The sequence below is a fragment of the Etheostoma cragini genome, chromosome 5 (assembly GCF_013103735.1).
Source record: "Etheostoma cragini isolate CJK2018 chromosome 5, CSU_Ecrag_1.0, whole genome shotgun sequence".
Classification (NCBI taxonomy): Eukaryota; Metazoa; Chordata; class Actinopteri; order Perciformes; family Percidae; genus Etheostoma; species Etheostoma cragini.
In genome coordinates, this window is record NC_048411.1 from 12,744,605 (window position 1) to 12,764,497 (window position 19,893).

Sequence of the window (19,893 nt, forward strand, 5' to 3'; positions counted from 1 at the left end):
ATTGCTGCATTTTATGGACTCTCTGCAGTTCAGTCGGCCAACTCGTATGTACTCCGCCACAAAGTCTCCATGAAGCTCACGGACATGACAGACTGAAGGACAGCTTCTTTAGGAAATCCCCAAGTGAGACACACAAATGGGAGCAGCAAGTGTTTTCAGTGTTTGGCAGCAAAGTTCACAGAGGAACTGAGCAGAAGAGTGGTGCCGGAGAACTGAACTAACAGCATGAATAGACAACCTTATTGTGAAGGCTGTGCTGGATATGTTGTAGAGGACTCCCAAGCCCCACTTGAGTAATCTGCCTGAACTCCCTCGCAGACATTAATGTATTACGGACCAAATGATGAGGACAGACAGAGGAGAACTCAAAAAACTAAGATTTCAGACTCATTCAGCCAAAGTAGTCACATTATGTATGAAAACATTTTGAATGGCCATAACAGTACATAAACTGTTATCTTTTCCAGAATTTAAATAAGACTTACCTGTAAATAGCATTTAGCATTTAGGCTGCTAAAGCATCACATGTGGACACCAATGGACCTCCATCCAGATGTTTCATTACACTACCTCAACCACTGACCAATGCAAAAAAGCAAAAAGAAAAATACAGTTATTATTTTACAAAATAAATGAGTTAAATGAGTATTATTTTACTCTCTTGCATATTGTTTGAAAGCCCTATGTTTGATTTTTATGTATTTTACTAGTTGGAAAAGAGAGGTCATATTATACGGTACCAGTTTAATTTGTGTGTTTAGTGTGTAGCATAGGGAAACATTTGTTCATTATACTTAATATTTAACAGTGACCCTCAGAACAGTAGTTAGAGCCATGGTAACATCACAAGGGGATCCAAATTAGCAATAAACAATGAAACCAGTTAACTGCTATGTTTTTAAAAGCACCGTCATTTTTTTCATGCCCTTCTCAAGAGCCAACAGAGGAAAACTTTAGCATCCAACTGTGACGGTGTCATGGACAGTGGCCCTTCTCCCGGTGCAGAAAAACTGTGAGGACAGAGCTCCAGTAACCTGTTTAGCACCTGGGGAGGCACGTATCTCTTTGCGTTCCTCTGACCTACTCTGACGACAGCTGAGGGGAGTCTCAGCATGCACTGGAAGCAAGAAGGAGATGGAGGAAACATGGGATAACTGTTGTTGTGACACTGTGAAGTTTAGCACATTGGTTATTTTGTTTCAATCTCTCTGATTTTCTGGAGGGGGTCCTGGACAGGTTGTTCTGTGCTCTTGTCACCAGAGGAAAAAAATCCCAAATCGTCTTGTAGCAGCACTTGTCAGTCTATCAATGAGTGTATGGATCTAGCATTTTGGAGTACACCCTCCTTTTAGATAGGTATTTTGGATGCTGACAGTTAAGGACAGTTGTTGCTTCCTGTCGCAGTTCTCCTTCACTGTGTCATCCATTTAACAGCCCCCTCACCCCTGCTTTCTATGCCATCCATACTCAGAGAGTGGAAAGATAGCCCCATCCCTCTCGCTCTGACTGTCTAACGAGATTCTCCATCTCTGACACTCGGCTCTGTCACCCGTAACAAAGCCTCTTCTCCGACAGGAAGGCAAGCGGGCTGACGGCTCCACAGAGGCTGGAGAGAGAAGCACGAGCTGGCAGGGAAGGAGGTAAGGCGCTTGTGCCAGAGGGATTTATTTCCTGCCCTGACAGGTCACTTTTTTCCAGGTGGGCAGATGGATTTTCTACCTCTTGAAGCACATTTCCAGCAAGTAGTGAAAAGACAGGGTGTTATTTTAATAGTCTGTGACAGGTCATCTCTCAAGTGTGCTTCAAGTTAACGTGTCAGCTAGTGTGAGGATCATGCTGATGCATGGCAACCTATTCCTTCACATATTCTGCAAAATATTCAGTGGAAACAACTGTTTTTTTTCTCCTCACAGTTTAGTGAGAACGCCTGTAATTGCTGTTTCATGCATCACAGTCATTTAACAACACTGAGAAATAAAAGCATACTGTAGGAATACATTGAAGATAACAGATGTCTAACCTTTTATGAGACTGTTCCATTCTGATAATAATCCCAAAGTGACATGAGGCATTTAATTGCATAAACACAGCAAAAATTGAATTAGCACTCATCAATGATTTCGCTGCAGACTCAGTTTTATCTGTTTTCACAGCTGAGGGGGTTTAGCTCAAGTGAACATATGCCAGATGGGCATAGAATTAGTCCACAAAATGACCCAAGGGCCGTTCATTTCATGGCATCATTTCTCCTTCATCAGTCTCCCATTCTGCCATATTTTTCCTTGGTTTTCAACTAAAGCCCAGTCTGAACTCAAGCCAATCAGGAGAGACGTGTTTGCAGATAGGCAAATGAGGTTTATGTACAGCTCAATAAAATGTATAAAGTCTTTGGCGATTAGACTCCATCGTTATACAAATATTTTGTGGATCTATGTAGGGATAGAGAACCATCAGACCCCCAGATGGAATCTGGACACCGGAGGTGGCGATGAAGGAGCCCGAAGACCAGACCAAAGAAAGCTCTGGCCCAGTCAGCAGGAGTAGATGACTGGAAGTAGAAAGGGAGGTGGAGGGTTGCAATCTTTGCCTGCAACGACAGCTGAATTGCTAAGAGAGAAACAGATTTTTAAAAGCAAGGTTGTGACTCTCTGATTTGCCCTTGCAATTTGTGTACGATTCCGATTGGTTAAGCGGGAAGGCGAAAGCCTCCGCCACCAGATTCTATTAAGGAAGACAGCATTGATTAAATTAGGTCAACCTGAAATAATTTATGCTGAGCTATATTTAAATCAGGAGAGACTAGTTGCATATATGCAACAGTTGTACACAGCAAAAAGCAACAGCTGTTATCCTGTTATTAGGATAACAGCTGAATTGATTTAGAAGTGCACTGACTAAAAGTCAGGTCTTCCTGAAAGAATTTACGCTGAGCCACAGTTGTTGTGCAGCCTCATGTTGAGAAGTGGCAAAAATGCCATCTGTGGTGTAAGCAACTGGACTGCAGCCAGATAACGGAATTTATGTATTACGTATGTATGTTTTGTTTAGCATCCATTCAATCACAAAGTCCGCCTCACCTTATTAACCCAAATGCCAATTCACTTTTTTTTTATACAACGTGAGGCAAAAAAAACAAATTCAAAGAGATCTACATGTCACAGGCTGATCTGAGCATAAATCATTGGTCACAACAATGGCAACTTTTTTGGAAGAAGCACTCTTTAAGAGTGAAACTAAAAATAAATTATTAAAATCGAATCACAAGGGGCAAAGTAATCATACCGTTTAGTACGTAGTATGGGTTAAACTCCAACCACACTGGATCCTACATTTCCCATGATGCCACAACAACAAAGGGCACCTTTCAGTAGACCCTCCCTGCATGGTAAACACCCATGTCTTTCAAACTTTGCACTGCCAGGATTTTTAAACCCAAGTTGAGATAACCCTGATGACATCACCATGGCATCCTCATGGTTATTTTCTGAGATTTAACAGAAAACATTACACAACTGATTTGACAGGCTTTGCAAGTGCAAGTGCACCTCATGATGACTAAACTGACACTTTGCAGGACTGTTGTTACTGATCACCTTTGAGGCGACCTGCACCTCAGCTCCCTAACAGAGTTGTATTGCCGGTTTCCAAAGCCGACACACAAAGGTGTGAAGAGGCATGTAACCTGATAGTGACTGGAACTTGGGAGAGAGCAATGCAGATCATTTCTCGCATCCAAGCAAGTTCTGTTTTGTTGCCAACTTTTTAATTTGGTAGTGGAATTAAAATGGATTTGTAAGATCTAATGATTGCTTCTGTAATTTAAATTCAGGGAATATTAGGCAATAATCCTACTTTGATACAAGAATCTGATGCATACATCCACACCAAAGTGAAGCCAGAAGATTTCCCAGATACCTGATCTAAGACACATGATCCAACACTTTCTGTGAGTCTCATGAGGCCAGACTTTGATGCGGATGATAAGTCCATCCTCTAGAAAAGTGCAGTCTTTCCTTCACAAGTAATGGGCTCACTGGAGAGATGTCTGAGGGAGGACTGAATCGGTCTTTTGACATAAGGTGTGTTCTCATACATACCCTTGTTATGTGCACTTGTCCACTGTATATGTCATCCTCTTTGCAGTGTCTTAGTGTCCATTTCTGATCTTTTTCTTAAGTTGTAGTTTAAGGTAATTAAATATAGCTATTAATTAATATACTCATATTGACACCCCTTGAACAATGTTGTCTGCATTAAAAGATTCATGTGTTGTAAAAATGTAAGTTTTTTTTTTAGTGACACTGTTCACTGTTCTGACATGTGTAATTGAACCACAAACAATGCTTATACTTTTATAAATAAAGGAATTCCAACTAGTCTTCAGGAAGGGGAAGATCTTTTGGTTTTCTGTTCATTCCTGTTGTAATAAGAAAAACAAATCAAAACCTGTGAACACTTTGTTTTCGTTTTTCTTGATATTGCAACCAGCTGACTGGGTTGGGTTCATGCTTTATGGAGGGAAAGCTGCCTTTAATACAAAGACTAATAATACAAATGTCTTGTGCAGTGGCACAATTATACAGCACCGATTCTGATTTGAGCCACAGATACACTCATTGCCATTCCCCTCTTTAGCTAATCATTGGCAGTATGGGGATTAAATATTCCCTTAAGGTTTGTTTCTTTCTTTCTTTCTTTAAATGAGAAATAAATATAAACATACTCTTGGCCACTGTAATTTAAGTTATACAGCTACAGCCTCCTCTTTGCTTTGAGAGGAGTTTGTGATCGAGCACATGAAAAACAGGTGTAAAGATGTAATGCATCTCAAGCATGGCTGCTCCATCCTCCTTCAAGGTGATTTTGCTGTAGGTCCCAGCAGCGCAGAGGGACTCTGTGGAGGTAAATGTTGTTAGTGTGCGGCTCCCCAGCTCACTCTGAGAGTATAGCGTGCAACATTACTTGACAAACTCAAAACCCCAAATTTCAGACATACCTACTAAATCTCTAATTCCACATCAAATTATCTATGGTTGTTCATTCATAACTTTCTCTGCACTGCCTGTGGCGACAGCGTGCTGCTGCAGAGTCTCAGGCTGTGTGTGAGTATCAGCTATTTAGAGTCGATGGCCTACCATCTGCTGAAGATATGTCTAATAGTGTTAGCTTTGGCACGCATCCAGGAACCAATCCTCATCACCACAGGCTGTTCCCAGCCGGTGGAAGTGCCCGTAAAGGCAACTATAAATAGATTACACAAATAAAAGTTTAAAATCTTTAAATAAAAATCCATAAAACCTAAAAAAAACTTAATACAAATCACTACTGATCAGAGGGACAAATTTAAATATAATTGAAAGATTGAAAATGTGAATAGATAGAGGTAGCACATGAGGCTGGGGAGAAAGATATTAATCTTTATGCAAAGCATCATAAAAATATAATTATTTTTAATTGCATTCACAAACTGGATTACATAACAAGAAATCTTGACGAAATAGTTTATGAGGCCAAGAGTGCTACTGCAGTCTTCAGAGCAATGCTGCCCTCTTCTGTTTGTTGCATTAAAATAAAAGAGGAATGACAACTGATGGCAAAACTGGAGCTGCATAATCAAACTGAGTAATTAAAAGGACCATGGCAGGAACAACTTTGTAGTTCATTAATTCAAATTAGCCTGTGTAAAAACAAACACTCAATTCTTTTAACGTCCCCTTCCTAGAAAGGAAATAGTTGTTGGGGGACAATGCCACAAAGGCCATAATAACTTTTATATTAAGAATTCCCTCCTTTCCATCAATAATGAATAACAGAAAAGCTGTAGTTGGTCAAATCAAATGTGGATCTATTTATTTTATCTTATAACCTCTCAGGTAATCCTTAATATTGCTGTAACTGGGCAACAAAACCTAAAATTAGTTTAAAAAAATTACACAATCTATTTTGCATATAGATGGGCAAATAAGCTGGTGTGTGCTAATGGATGTACTCGGTATAATAGACAGTATAAGAAATACATCCATGGAAGTACTGCTTATAGACAGTAAAAGTACTGCGCTGGAGTAGGGTTGTCTGAAAGGCTAAAGTTATGGCACATCAGTCTCTTTTTTACCCAATCAGAGACCGTTACGACCAACTTGCTGTTTTGCTGCGTTTTCAGCCAATCGGCACCACCCTTCGTAGTATGCTTGACCAATGACATTCCAGGATGTTCAGACGTTCAAAACCGAGGAAGTCGATGATGTGTATATTTTGTACTAGGCTTGTGTCTTAACTAGGTAGCTACTGACGCCGGCTGATCGTTCATTTTTATTTATATTTATTTATTTTGGAGTCACATAAACGCGACGGGGCGCTAAGTTGACTTCGCTAACGTTAGCTAATTTATCAGCTGTTAAAGTTAGGTGACTGAGTTGAATTTCCTCGACAGTGTTGGTACTGGGCATGCTGTGATGTTGACGGTGTTTACTTTGCTTTCAGCCGCCCTTCGGCTCTCCTAGCTGGGGTGGATATACATGGGGAACCGTATCGCTAGAAGATGGAGGGTTTAATAATAAACGAGGATCATCATGGCGGCTTTGACGGTGTGTCGTTACACCAGCGGCCGTTTCCTCGGAGGATGGGGCCCGCTGCTGTGTGTCCTCCTCGGCTCTCTGGTGGCCGTCCTGATGCCCCTGGTGGGGGTGGAGGACCAGTGCTGCGCCGCCCTGGAGGGCTTCGCCCAGCTCCGCTGCCACCTGTGGGGAAGCTCGCATCAGCCTCCAGCTGTGCAGTCGACCAGCCTCACTGTCCCCTCCACTGCCCTCGATTTGCTGCCTCTGAGGTCCAAGCCTAGCAAAGGTAAACTTAAAAGCACGGTGGCTAAGTAGTTAGCACTTCTGCTTCACAGCAAGAAGGTTCTCGGTGTGTTCCTGTGTGGAGTTCGTATGTTCTCACCCATGTTTGCGTGGGTTTTCCCACCATAAAGACATGCATGCTAGGGAGGACTACAGTTGAAAAATAGCCGATTGGCTAACACTGCATTAATGTGCATTGTCCTAATCAAATAAATTAAATAAGAGAAGCATGAACTCATTCATAGGCCTACTCAACACCATGCAGTATTTTCATGTTGTCCCGCCCTGTACATGCTGTATTATTACCTCTGTACTGTTTCACATGTGTCCAATGTGTTCTGATTGCAGAAATGGAGTTGGAGGCCAAGGCAGCGTTGCAGCTGGCTCTGGAGATGAAGAAACTGGGGAAGAGGGAGAAGGCTCACAAACTGCTGGTCCATGCACTCAGCCTGAATCCAGACTATGTGGATGCCCTAACAGAGCTGGGGACCATCCTGGAGGAGGAGAAAGATGTTGTCCAGGCAGACCACCTCTACACTAAGGCCTTGGCCATCTCACCGTATAATGAGAGAGCTCTGGTCAGCCGGGACCGAACTCTTCCTTTGGTGGAAGAGATTGACCAGCGTTACTTTGGGATCATTGACAGTAAAGTGCGACGGCTTATGTCCATTCCTAAAGGCAACTCTGCACTCCGCCGGGTGATGGAGGAAACCTACTACCACCACATCTATCATACAGTGGCCATTGAAGGCAGCACGCTCACTCTGTCTGAGATCCGTCACATCATTGAGACGCGTTATGCCGTCGCTGGGAAGAGCCTGCAGGAGCAGAATGAGGCGATCGGAGTGGATGCAGCCATGAAGTACATCAACACCACACTGTTGTCCAGATCAGGAACCATGACTGTCGGTGACATCCTGGAGATTCACCGGCGGGTGCTAGGCTACGTGGACCCTGTGGAGGGAGGGAGGCTGCGCACCAGCCAGGTGTTTGTGGGCCATCACATCCCCCCACACCCTCGGGACCTGCAGAGACACATGCATGAGCTGGTTCAGTGGCTCAACTCTGAGGAGGCCCTGCAGATGCACCCTGTGGAGTATGCAGCTCTCGCCCACTACAAACTGGTGTATGTGCACCCATTTGTAGACGGCAATGGACGCACATCCCGGCTGCTTATGAACCTTGTTCTCATGCAAGCGCGATACCCACCAATCACTATTCGCAAAGAACAAAGAGCTGAGTATTATACTGCTCTAGACACAGCCAATGAGGGTGACGTGCGGCCCTTCATTCGCTTTATAGCCAAATGTACAGAGATGACATTGGACACATTGTTGATTTCTACCACAGAACACGCGGTGGGACTGCCAGGAGCCAGTCAGGACCACGCCTGTCCCGACTGCAAACAGACCATCCCAATTCACAACTGAGCTGAAGACAGGGAGAGAATCTAAAAGCTGTCATTACGTGTTGAATTGCCTTGTCCTGGTGGTATCCCACCAGCCCACGCACCCTCGCTTCAGCTTGGGTTGTAGACCTGCTGAATGGATGTTGAATTGAAATCTGATTTTCCCATTTAGGTTTGCTTTTTAATAAAAGAAATCTTTTCCCTGTAACCATATTTCCATTTGAGTGTTAACTAATGTCCATACCCATTAGAATACAGTCTGGTTTGAATATTGGTGATGTGAGGAGGGAAAAAAGCTTTGTCGTTTGAATTGAGATCCTTCAGTGCGGATGTGTAGTGTGAACATTTAGTTAATTCTCTATCTTTGGGTTAAAGGGGATTTTGCAGCACTTTAATGTATTATTTATTTTAAAATAAAAGTGTTCTATGAACATTATGTCCATTATGTCATTATGTTCATTAAGTTCTCAAGTTGTAAAATGTTTTAGAAGCTGAGCGTGACATACTGAGATCAAATATGATTTACATGACTTTATTAAAACAAGTTTTAGGCCAGAAAGAAATTCATGACTTTTTTGACAGGACCCAAAAACACAGGGTATGAAATGGTTGATAAATCAGGTAAATAAATACTGTGATAGAACACAAGAAAACTCCATTGATTATTAACCTCCATACCAAATTTAAAACACTGACTATAGAAATTATGAGAAACAGCAATGCACACATACCACTTTTAGTACTGGACGTAAAAAGGAAGGTGACTCTAGAGACCAACATATTTAATTTTCTTTTTTAGATTAGGCCACAGTGGTGAGAGCAATACATATAGCTTGTATTCCATGTTTTCAAAAACTTAGATTTATATTCATTACAAACTATGGTGACCTTTTTGAATTAGCATACTTAACATTATGCACAAACAGAATAGTTAATATCTTAAAAAAAGAAGTTGCCGATGGTCGTAACAGAAATGGAAAAACTGCATAGATTCTCTGTTTGTTTTGAGAAGAGCTGCAGACCTAAATACAGAATGTGTAGATGACATCAATAGCCTCTTTACCCATAATGCTTAAGAGCTGTCAGCCATGTGTCTCATCTCATACCAAGTTCATTCAGAGGGTAAGATCAACTCTACCGATTACAAAGAAAACCGGTCCAAACCACATTTAGAAATCTGTACTTGGGCTTCAGTTTATAACGTTCTAAGAATTCACTTTTACAGTGTACACACACCAGAGCTCCACCTGTTCATTCAACACATTACACCAATGGACTTCTGCAGGGCTGCAAGCAACTGTTACTTCTATTATGGATATATCTGGTGATTTGTTTCTTAATTGCTTGGTCAATAATACTTGAGGAAACGTGAAAGGTGATGTCATCAAATGTATTGTTTCCTGTCATTAGTCTAAAACCCAAATACATTCTATTTTAACAATTGTAAAATGTGAAGAAGCAAATAATTCTCACATCCGAGACTCTGGAATTAGACAAAGATTTGACTGAATTATCAAAATACTTGCCAATTATTTAGTCGATTAACAAATCACTGCGAACGACTGTCGGACATGAAGCCACCTAAAGCAGCCAAAGATTTCTTCAGCTTCATTAACACACTGCTTACATTTTTACTCCTGGAGTTACACACGGGGAAGGGAATATGGTTAATTTCCCTCCTAATCTCCCTTTAAGCCCATAGAACATAAATCAGACTGATATCTAAAATAATAAAAGTGATTTGATGATGGATGTTTTTACCATTGACAGACAGGTCACATTAACAGTGAAAGTATACTTGGAGCAGTTTGGTAAATACTATTAGCTATTTCAAGCATGAGCAGCGTGACATATAAGGGCAGTTTTCATACTTTAAGAACATGCCCTCTTTCCAAGATAAAGCCAATTAACTAATACTAACTTAATTGACATTCTATAGCATCATATTTATGATAAGTAGCATATGGTAACCGACAGATGGTTTTATGTCAAAATAATGAATTAATTTACTATACAGTCAGAAAATTGACATTGCTAATCTTGTTAACTTTGTCCTCAGAAGGTTAAAATAATTACACAACAAACATCCTAGCTAGCCTAAATATATCTGGAGAACGTCTTTTAATCACTGTCACACACACTCTCACATACACACACTTCTGCATATAACCTTTTTCAACATCATTCACAAGTTTGGCTGTTTATAAAAAAAGAAAAGAAAATGCACTCCCATATGATTCCCTCAGATTCCTTTCACATTATATAACAAAAGAAGACACTTTGCAACATGATGCATACAATTTTAGAGACAGTATATTTACACACAAATATGATACACTTTTCTTTAAAAAAAAAACGCCAGCCAATCACCTTCAACAAACTAAACAAAAACTCTGTCACACTGGTGAGAAGTCTTGAGCAAAGAGGCTTTCCCATGGAGAGCAGGAGCTCAGCGATTAAGGCAAATCTCGCAGAACGGATGATGAGAACAAGACTGAGCTTAAAAGGGAAGTTGGGTAACCAAAAACAGACAAATCACTAACGCTGATTTTTAAGGACACAAGACGGCTTTCAGTGTGAAGACGGTTGTAATTCCCTCTTCATCTTCTCACTTGCTGAGAAGCATCCTGGCAAAGTCTGAATTTGACAAAGGTTTCATCTCTCCGGCTGCATTTGCTGCTGCGCTAGCTGTTTCTGGCACCTGCTCAGCTGCCCTCCCGTTCTCAACTTTGCTTCCAGGCCCACTTTGTCTGTGCAGGGAACGGGGGAGTAATGAGAGCTGGGTGCGTCCTCTGCCTCTCCTGGGAAAACAAAAAAACAGTACAGTTACACATCAGCGATTGGCGGACTTTCAGAACATTGGCATGAAAGTCAAATGCGTCAGGAAACTTACGATCCAAAGACCTGGCGAGGCATCATGTCTGCGGGCCTGTTGGAACCAGGTTTATCCATCATATTTCTGCGAGGAGGGTTACTTATAGCAACACAGATTTTGTTGTCCTCTATATTCATGCCGTCCATTTTAAGAACTGCCTGGGATGCCTGGGCTTCATCTGCAAACTCAACATATGCCAGACCCTGCAGAACCACAGCAAGAGAGGATTAAAAAAATCAACAGCTTACTCAACACCTGGACTTTGCTCAGCATCTGCATGGTCAAAGATGGTAATCTTTAGCTTAATCAGCATGACTGTTGTTAGCCAATCATCTGGACACTGTCCTCCTCTTCATGGCTTACCTTGGGTTTTCCTGAGCGATACGTGACCAGACGAATGTCTTTGACGGTGCCATGACTTTTGCAGATTTCCTCCAGTTGCTCTTTAGTGCACGTGAACGGCAGCCCGGAGATGAAGATTTTTTGTTTCTCTATGGCTGTGTTGTATTTAAACACCTATGAGGAAATGAATGGGAAGGAGTCACTACTGCGCGTTAATTCAGGTCTCCTGCAGGGTTCACCAAGTTAAATGTATGACATTTTACCACAGAATCTAATTCAACACCTGTTTTACGGCCAAAGTATATTGGAAAACCACTACAAACATTATGACCTAAAATGATTACTACTTACACTTTTTCCCCTGTCAGATTTATATAACAATAATTCCGAAGGATATAATGAAATGAATGAAACCTAGATACACAGTATAAAAAGAATACATTAAAAGAATTAATTTAAGTTCAGAATTTGTAAAGTAAATTTAAGATTACTTCATTTTATTTTAATTTACATATACTTTCATATACTCTGGTTATAATAAAAAAACAGAATGTTTACTTGTGTTCATATTTACCTTAAAGTCAGGATTCTTGTTTTTGTCGACACAAGGCGACACAAACATGGGCCTTCCCTCCACCTCCCGCCGGTCCAGCTTTAGGGCTTCGGGGACTGACACCGGGGATTCAAACTGTACATAGCCGTAGCCTTTGAAAGTCCCTTTGTTGCCAAAGACGGGGCGAACCTGTTTGATGGGACCACAGGTCTCAAACTGGGCCCTGAGCTTTGCCTCTGGATCCTTCAGGGTGTACGCCAGGTTGCTGATGAATACGCTGCTGTTATCGTTGCGGAGCTCTTGCTTTTCATCGCTGTGCTGTTGGGCGGCAGCTCCCTGCTGGGCTCTTTTACTGCCGGGTGGAGGAGGCTTATAGCCGGGGGGAGCGTTCCTCCCAAAGAGTCCTGTCTCGGTCTCCATGTACTCTTCTGTGGTGTGGTCCCCATTTCCTCTGTGCTTTTTAGGAGCTTGTTCTATCAGAAGGGGAGGAAAATTAAGAAACATAACTTTTGAAAAGAAAAGTGTAGTTTTTGCTTAAAAATAAAAAAAAGATTTATCACACAAATTATCTACCAAAGTTATCATTCCAGTCTTCTTGATGATCATTCTGCTCTGCTTTCCTCTTATCCCCAACTCGAGATCCCTTCTGGACCTTCCTCTGAGCCTTCTTGTCTACCTTGGTCCTCCGCCGCTGATCGGCTTTCTCATCCTCTTGGCGAGCCAGGTTGGCTTCCTTCTCAGCCGCCTAGCAGATGTGCAGAACGTGGTAACATTAGCCAAAAGCAGCTAAATGAAACACCTGTGCAGTACAATGCTGATATGTGTTCCTACCTTTGCTCGTTGCTCATTAATCCTGTTTAGCCGGGTCTCGGTCTTCTGCACTGCCACGTCCCAGTCCTCCAGAGAACCTGTGGACGAGGATGCAAAATACAGAGACATACTGTAATTCATGAAACACGTCCTTTTTTCTAGGTTGTGTTTTTTTAAGTGGGACTCACCTTCCACCCTCTCGAATGTGAGCAGGACTTCACTCACATGCTCAGGGTAGTCTGAGGTGCACTGAACTGCTCTGTGGAGAGCTTTCCGACAGTGAACAGTGTCTCCATAAGACCTACAGATAAAGTAAACAAAAATCAAACACAGTATACAACTTTTGGCTAAAAATGTATCAGCAATTCACACTATATAAACCCTTTTTTCCCCCACTCAGACATTGATTGACAGACCTTTCGAGGTTATAGTACTCCAGCCACATGTTGGCATATTTAGCGTTCCCTTTCGTCATGATACTGTCCCACAGTTCTCTGGCTTTTTGGATGTTCTTGCAGTGTAGGGCCTGGTGGGAGAAAAGAAAAGTTATGAGTTTTGTGCAGGCAGTTTCCATACTACTATTACATACTTCATTCTATGTAACAGTGAGGTTAAAGCACTTTAAAAGCCACACATAAACATCTCTTTCATAGTATAATTCAACTGAAACTGCTACATTTTAAGAAAATTGAAGTGATGCTATAGTTTAGTAACTGGTCCTGTAGTGCTTTGCCATGGGTCTCAATGGGCCTTAAGTAGTACTCTCAATGCAAGGTCTTTTGGTATAATAAGTATCTCATAGAGTAGTTGTACACACTTGAGCTGTTAATAGGTTTAAAATTAACAAGCTACTGTCTTTTCTGAAAGGCAACATGACAATACATAAAATAAATCAACATTAAACACAGGTTTAATCACAATTCAACACAACAGAAATTCAACTTTTGAAACTGGTTGTCATAGCAACACTGCTTACCTCTATCCTTGCCCAGATCTGCATTATGATACAAGAAGGATCTCCACTTTCACCAAATCCTACAGTGACATATGACAAAGAATTATATCAATTGCTTGTTGTCACATGAGATCATAAAAAATCAAAGTCCAGTGTCATGTACTAAATTAAATAACCTAAGAATATCACAAAAATAAAGTTGGACTCAAATCCACCTACTTTCTTCCACATCTTGTTTCATGTAGTCCAAAGACCGAGAGAAAGCGCCTCGTAGCTCCTCCAACTCTTTACTTGATTCTGCAAAAAAATTAAACAAAGAAACGCGGTTTGCAAAGGCACAACGAGTGAACTCAATAGTTCCAGACACAAAGACAAATTCTATTTCACACACACACACACACAACTGCTCTCACCTTTGCTGAAATCCACACGTCTCCTCAGGTAGTCAAGGTGTGCCTGCCAAATTTCCACATAATCTGTCGCCTGAATGAAACCTGCATTCAGCGCCTTCTCAAAAACATCTGTGAGGAAAAGAAAGAAACTATATGATATGACCAACTGTTACGTCCTCTAACGTTACGCTGGCCTCTTTTTGGAAGAGAGCCGTTTTGTTTTTGTGTTTCAGGTCGGTCGCCCCTGATCATCCACAGGTAAAACCTAAGGGTCGTAACACCAACCAAATTTACAATCTACCAGAATAAGGGTCGGGGATATTTCCCTATTAAAAACACACAATTGCATAAAAACAGCAGCAGAGTCGTCACCTGAACAGCTTCTCGCTGCACTGTGGTTGTTACCTGAGATAGTGTGATGGTCAGCTCCATGCCTCTCCAGAGCTAGCAGGTAGCTCTTCCACAGACCCATGGTCCAGGGACAGTTTCTGACGGCACGATCATGAGAGGAGAGAACCAAATCCTTGATCTTCAGCTGACGATCCTGTAGAGTGCAGAGAGAACAAATTAGAAAATGGTTAGAATGAACTTAAACGAGCTGAACAATTTATCACTAAAGGTTTTTTTTTTTTTAGAGTTTAGAGACACTTTTATAAGCTACCACATTTCCTGACATCCCACTTGCACTCCCACATTTTCCTTGAGTACTTTGAAGTATATTAATAAACACGCTGCTAAACAGTAAGTAAACCAACCAAACCTTTATCATTGACATAGGAGTCGTGCGGAATCACGTTTATATAAAATAGGGATCTGAACACTTAAACCATTACTTTGAAAAAAACTCTCCATACACGACACGACTACTTAAACAATACTGTGGCCACAAGTGAATCCTATAGAATAAGGATGAGAAATATTCAGATTATTAAAATAATTATCAACCTGTGGATCAGTTTATTGTCCAAGTTTAGTGTTTACAATGTCAGAAACTACATTTAAATAAAAAAATAAAAAATCACTGACTATATTGCATCAATATAAGCTCAGTGCAACATTTTTCCCGTAGCTGTTTAGTCTGGCTTCCCTTTGTTGACGATGGATATGTCAAGTTAAGGCGCTGAATAAGAGGGGAAATGCCATGTAAAACTAGGGCTGGGCGAAAATCAAATATCACAATATTTTTGACCAAATACCTCGAAATCAATAAGTCATTGTAGTGTTGACTATTGGTGCTTTCACAAAATATTTGCACAATGACATTTTGGATAAATGATCATCAGTAATGTGGATATAATGACTAAGTGGGAAAAGGCTAATAATAGAACAGTCTGGTAAGTTCAGAAAATTACATCACTTTACTGTAATGCAGCCTTTAAACCAGGAGAAGACACCACTTATGCCATATTACAGTATTACAATATCCAAAATTGAAGACAATATCTAGTTGTATACAACTATATCGATATAATATTGATATATTGCCTAGCTCTATGGGAAACAAGTCCAAACTCTACATAGTAAACATTACAGTCTGACCAGGAGCCCTTAAAAGGACAGCACCACGCCAAACACTGGCCAATACTCACAAGATAGGTGGTGTATTTTGCCCACATGTCTGGTACCAGGCAGTTCTCCGCCAGGGTCCGCTCAAAGATGATCTGGATCCGTGCTGGGTCGCCCTCCTTTAGTTCAAAGTCGATGTAGGACTGATACTCTGCCAGTTTAGGAGGCTCTGCTACTATCTGCAGCAAGACAACAGCATGCAGATATTAACCATTGCAAAAACTAAAAAGAAGGACAACTGTAACAATCAAATGTATTAATGAAAGTCACTTACCAGTGATTCTTCTAAAGGTTTGCACTTGGCCAACTGCTGTAAAGCCTTTTTGTACTGTTGTTTGACCGTCTCAGCCACCCCATGTTCAGACCACTCCTCATACTCTGCATAGGTGGCTTCCATTTCTAAAGAGCAATAAAGTTCAATTCTTAAAGTTTAAAAGGCATTTTTCAAAAATTATCAGTAAGAGTACATACACCATGTAAAAGAGTAACATTGAGAAGAACAATTTTTAAGTAAGTGTATTGCAGAAATGTGTACATTTGCAAATGTTTTAATGTATACTGCCTAATCTTGGTATTGTACTTTAGTGAATAATTCAACAGGTGAGATGTTCAGATAAAAAAAGGATTAAAACATTACAGAGATGCCATTGGTCTCCATTCGGTTGAGACAGAAAAAACAGACCAATTTTACTAACCATCAAGCTCTCACTCACCCACTCCTGCAAAAGGGCGGGAGAGGAGTGTTCTCTTTCCAAATTTCTATGGCATTTTTAAAGCTACATTATAACTGTGCCACACTGAACTTATCCCACAAGGCAGCAATATCTTTATTAATGGGTAATTCACAGTTTTATTTTATTTATTTATTTTTTAAACATACGGCCTCACAACACAAAGCCTACCCGTTTTACAGAAGCCTGTCTGGACAGAAGAGGCGTCATGCTTACCCATTAAGGGGATGGCCAGCTGGCGGCGAAACAGTGTATGGATACGATCAAGCTGAGTTTTCAACAGATCCTGCTCCTTGGTGCTGGGAATCCTGCCAGGGGGAGGCTAAGAGAGAAAATGGTGTCAAACTTTAGTAAAAGCCTATTTAGTCTAACATAAACATAAATTCTAATTCAGCAATTACAGTACTTGCATTTATTCTGTGTGAGTGGATTATTATTAAAAAAAACATGCTTTGATACATTATTAACCTAACAGAGAAAGATTAATGTTGCGGGCAAATAAACTATAAAATCAGAGCATATGTCTGACCACTGATAAGATTCCTTGTGATGGAGACACAAACCTGTACTGTGGACAGAATGACATTCTCAAACTCTCTGTACGCTTCCCACACCATCTGTCCCTTGGTCATGTGAAGCCCCACCGCTGTCACCGCTCTCTCGAAGATGGCTCTCACCTTGTCCAACCCACCTGGTGAGCCCATGCCACCAATTGAATACTGAGCATATTCAAGCCATATATCTGGACCTGGGTATAAAGTCACAGGATTACATTTTAAGATCATGAAAAAAAACTGAATGTCAAATCTATGGAAGTTAACAATGGTGTGATGCACTCACATATATAGTCTTTTGTAGCTTTCTCAAAAAGTTCATACACTTTCTCCCGGTTTGGCTCCTCTTCAGTCATGCGGATCTCATCCTTGAGCCAATCTAGCCAGATCTCTACAGGATTCAATGAAATTTGGTTTCAGTTGCAAATAATGATCTGGGCTACTAGCAACTGATGCTTGGGAGGCCAAAAGTGTATCAGAAATGCACCGACCTTCAGTGAGTGGGAAAAGCTCACTCATCTTCTGTCTTGCCTTTCGCAGACGGGAAAGTTCGCCCTCCTGCTTGAGTAGTTTGATGAGATCCACGTGGCAGTTGTAGTCAAAAGCATTGATTGACAGCTGAAAAAACACAGAGATGTAAGGGCAGGAAAGACGAATAATACAATTAAACAGATCCAAATTGCCTCATGCTTCTTTTGTTTTTATTTTGCAGTGCTTTAGTACCACTGCCAAAGAAAATGTCATATCTCATTTATGTCACAGATTCAATGATGACATTATGTAAAATGTTTAATGACTTGCATGATGACAAACTAAAAATTGGATGTAATATATGCAGTACTTTGTACTCTAATCTAATGTAGTATACCGAGAAGGTATAAGATTTGAGGATTTTGTCTATTTATTTCAGTGAGTGACAATTCTCACTGCAATATAAAAGGTAATATGACTTAACAACCTCCAAAAACTACAAAGTTGACTTTACATCTCTTTAAAACAATTGTGACAAAAACGTAAAATTAAAACCTTCATGAAGGTGTTGTTTGTTGCAGGCAGGGTGCCAAATACATGTTTTTGCCCACCAGCCAAACGGTTAGGGAATGTTCAAATTTTACAAGACATTTGATGGATTACAATTGTTATTTTTGGCTGGAGAGCAGCCACTTGCGTATTTTACCAGCATTTGGATTGTCGATGGTTCTAATTTTTAAACCATGTTAGCAGGGATGTTGTATTAACTATTTATTACTTTAGCTAACGTGTACCTGAGTGAAACTTAGTGTAACATACTGCAGTGATGCTATAAAATTGGTTTCTCTTTATTTATAACGTCAGTTGAAGCACCGACTAAAATTGTTTACTACTGTAGCCGATTCAATCATGAAGTGTTGTTTGACGTTCTCAATACAACATACTAAACTCTTACGGGTGATAACAAATAAAGTTAGAACAATGCACTTTACATTTGCACATGTACTTTCTAACTTAACTGGAAACTTAGCTACTTAATGTCACGCTGAATTGGGATAGTAAAAAGGCGCGTGTGACACGAGACAAGCCATTAGCGTAGCAGATTAGCAGGTCAGCTAATTACGACAGCTAGCTAGGTGCGTGAAATACGTCATTTCATAACGCGTTACGCGCCTATTTAATTGTTTTTTTATAACAGCAGCTAACATACGTACAATATTTAGTTTATATTAAACCACAGCAGGGCAAATCGGCTCACAGTTTTAAAGCTGCTGGTTCGTGTAGCTGACTGTGTTTACCTTCCATTCATTCTCATTAGCGCTCGGTGGCTAACGCTAGTTAGCTCTGTTTGGCTCGGGTGTTAGCTGATTAACGTTACCTGCTCTTCCAACCGTTGGATCTCAGCTTCATTTTCTTTCTCGTCTTCCGAAGAATCCTCCTCTTCGTCTGAATTTTCTTCTGCCATGCCCTCCTCCGGCTCGTCGCCCGATTCAACATTCCTCTCCTCCATCCCTGCATCTTCCTCCTCCATCTCTTGCAACTGCGTTTGCTCTGCGTTGCTCGACGCTGCCATGTTGGAAAAGATGTCTGCCTGGTAACTAGTGATGTTTCGGGCTGTGCCCAGGCTTAGGAGATTTCCTTGAACAATTTTTTGTTTGTTTTATTGACAAGATACAATATCTGCATACAGGTTAACAACATTAGCACACATATATCAAAAACAGTATATGCAAAAAATATATAAAGGACATAAATGGAGAATATTAAAGTTACATAACAAATAAAGGGGTAGCCTATAAAGAACAAAGACTACAGTCAGATTATTCTGGAAAAAAACTCTATAGCCTACACGTAGGCCTGCCTATTTTGTGTTTGTAAAAAGCAATTGTGAGTGATTTGAGTAAATAATTTAGTTTTATCTTTGTGAATATACAATTTGGCAAATAGAACATTGAAATCGGATATTCAAGAGCGCCAATATTTTACATTTAAAATAGGTGGGAAATTGCCTATTCTGATTACAAAATGTAGGCTACAGGAAGTGACAGTGTCTGTACATTTAGCAATAAGCTACTTAGCAGGGTATATTTCGTGTAAACTGTTGTGTTCCTTTCCTTTAAATACATTTGGGACACAAGACATAGCCATGTTGTACAAACATACATATTAGAAAACAATGATATAAATAATGACATTACAACTTGATTTCCTTTTTCTTTTCATTGTTGAGAGTCATTGTTCCCAAGCCATTATGGAGCAAAATACAGTTGATCGTAGATGCTTAAGATTATTGTGTGTTAGCACAAAAAGTGGTTTTGTGTGCACACGAAGTCTCGAGAAATGAAGACTTTTGCGAACCAATTTGCTGGAAAGCTTCAATGCTTCATGAAGCTTTATTTC

General features: G+C 40.6%; 2 protein-coding genes across 2 annotated transcripts; one reads left to right on the forward strand and one right to left on the reverse strand.

Annotated features, from left to right (window-relative positions):
* Positions 1–6,213: 6,213 nt before the first annotated feature.
* Positions 6,214–8,679, forward strand: ficd (FIC domain protein adenylyltransferase). The gene is made up of 2 exons (XM_034871585.1): positions 6,214–6,840; positions 7,185–8,679. The coding sequence occupies exons 1-2, from the start codon at positions 6,570–6,572 to the stop codon at positions 8,264–8,266; spliced, it is 1,353 nt and encodes a 450-aa protein (XP_034727476.1). The 5' UTR covers positions 6,214–6,569; the 3' UTR covers positions 8,267–8,679.
* A 143-nt stretch (positions 8,680–8,822) lies between these two features.
* sart3 (spliceosome associated factor 3, U4/U6 recycling protein) lies at positions 8,823–19,136 on the reverse strand. Its single transcript, XM_034871583.1, has 19 exons — positions 18,872–19,136; positions 17,514–17,640; positions 17,309–17,413; positions 17,032–17,216; positions 16,685–16,790; positions 16,012–16,136; positions 15,761–15,916; positions 14,577–14,715; positions 14,193–14,300; positions 13,999–14,076; positions 13,801–13,859; positions 13,241–13,350; positions 13,013–13,125; positions 12,846–12,922; positions 12,588–12,759; positions 12,036–12,487; positions 11,483–11,635; positions 11,138–11,322; positions 8,823–11,045 (listed from the first exon to the last, which is right to left on the reverse strand). Exons 1-19 carry the CDS (start codon positions 19,064–19,066, stop codon positions 10,853–10,855), a joined length of 2,838 nt encoding a protein of 945 aa, XP_034727474.1. The 5' UTR covers positions 19,067–19,136; the 3' UTR covers positions 8,823–10,852.
* Positions 19,137–19,893: the final 757 nt, after the last annotated feature.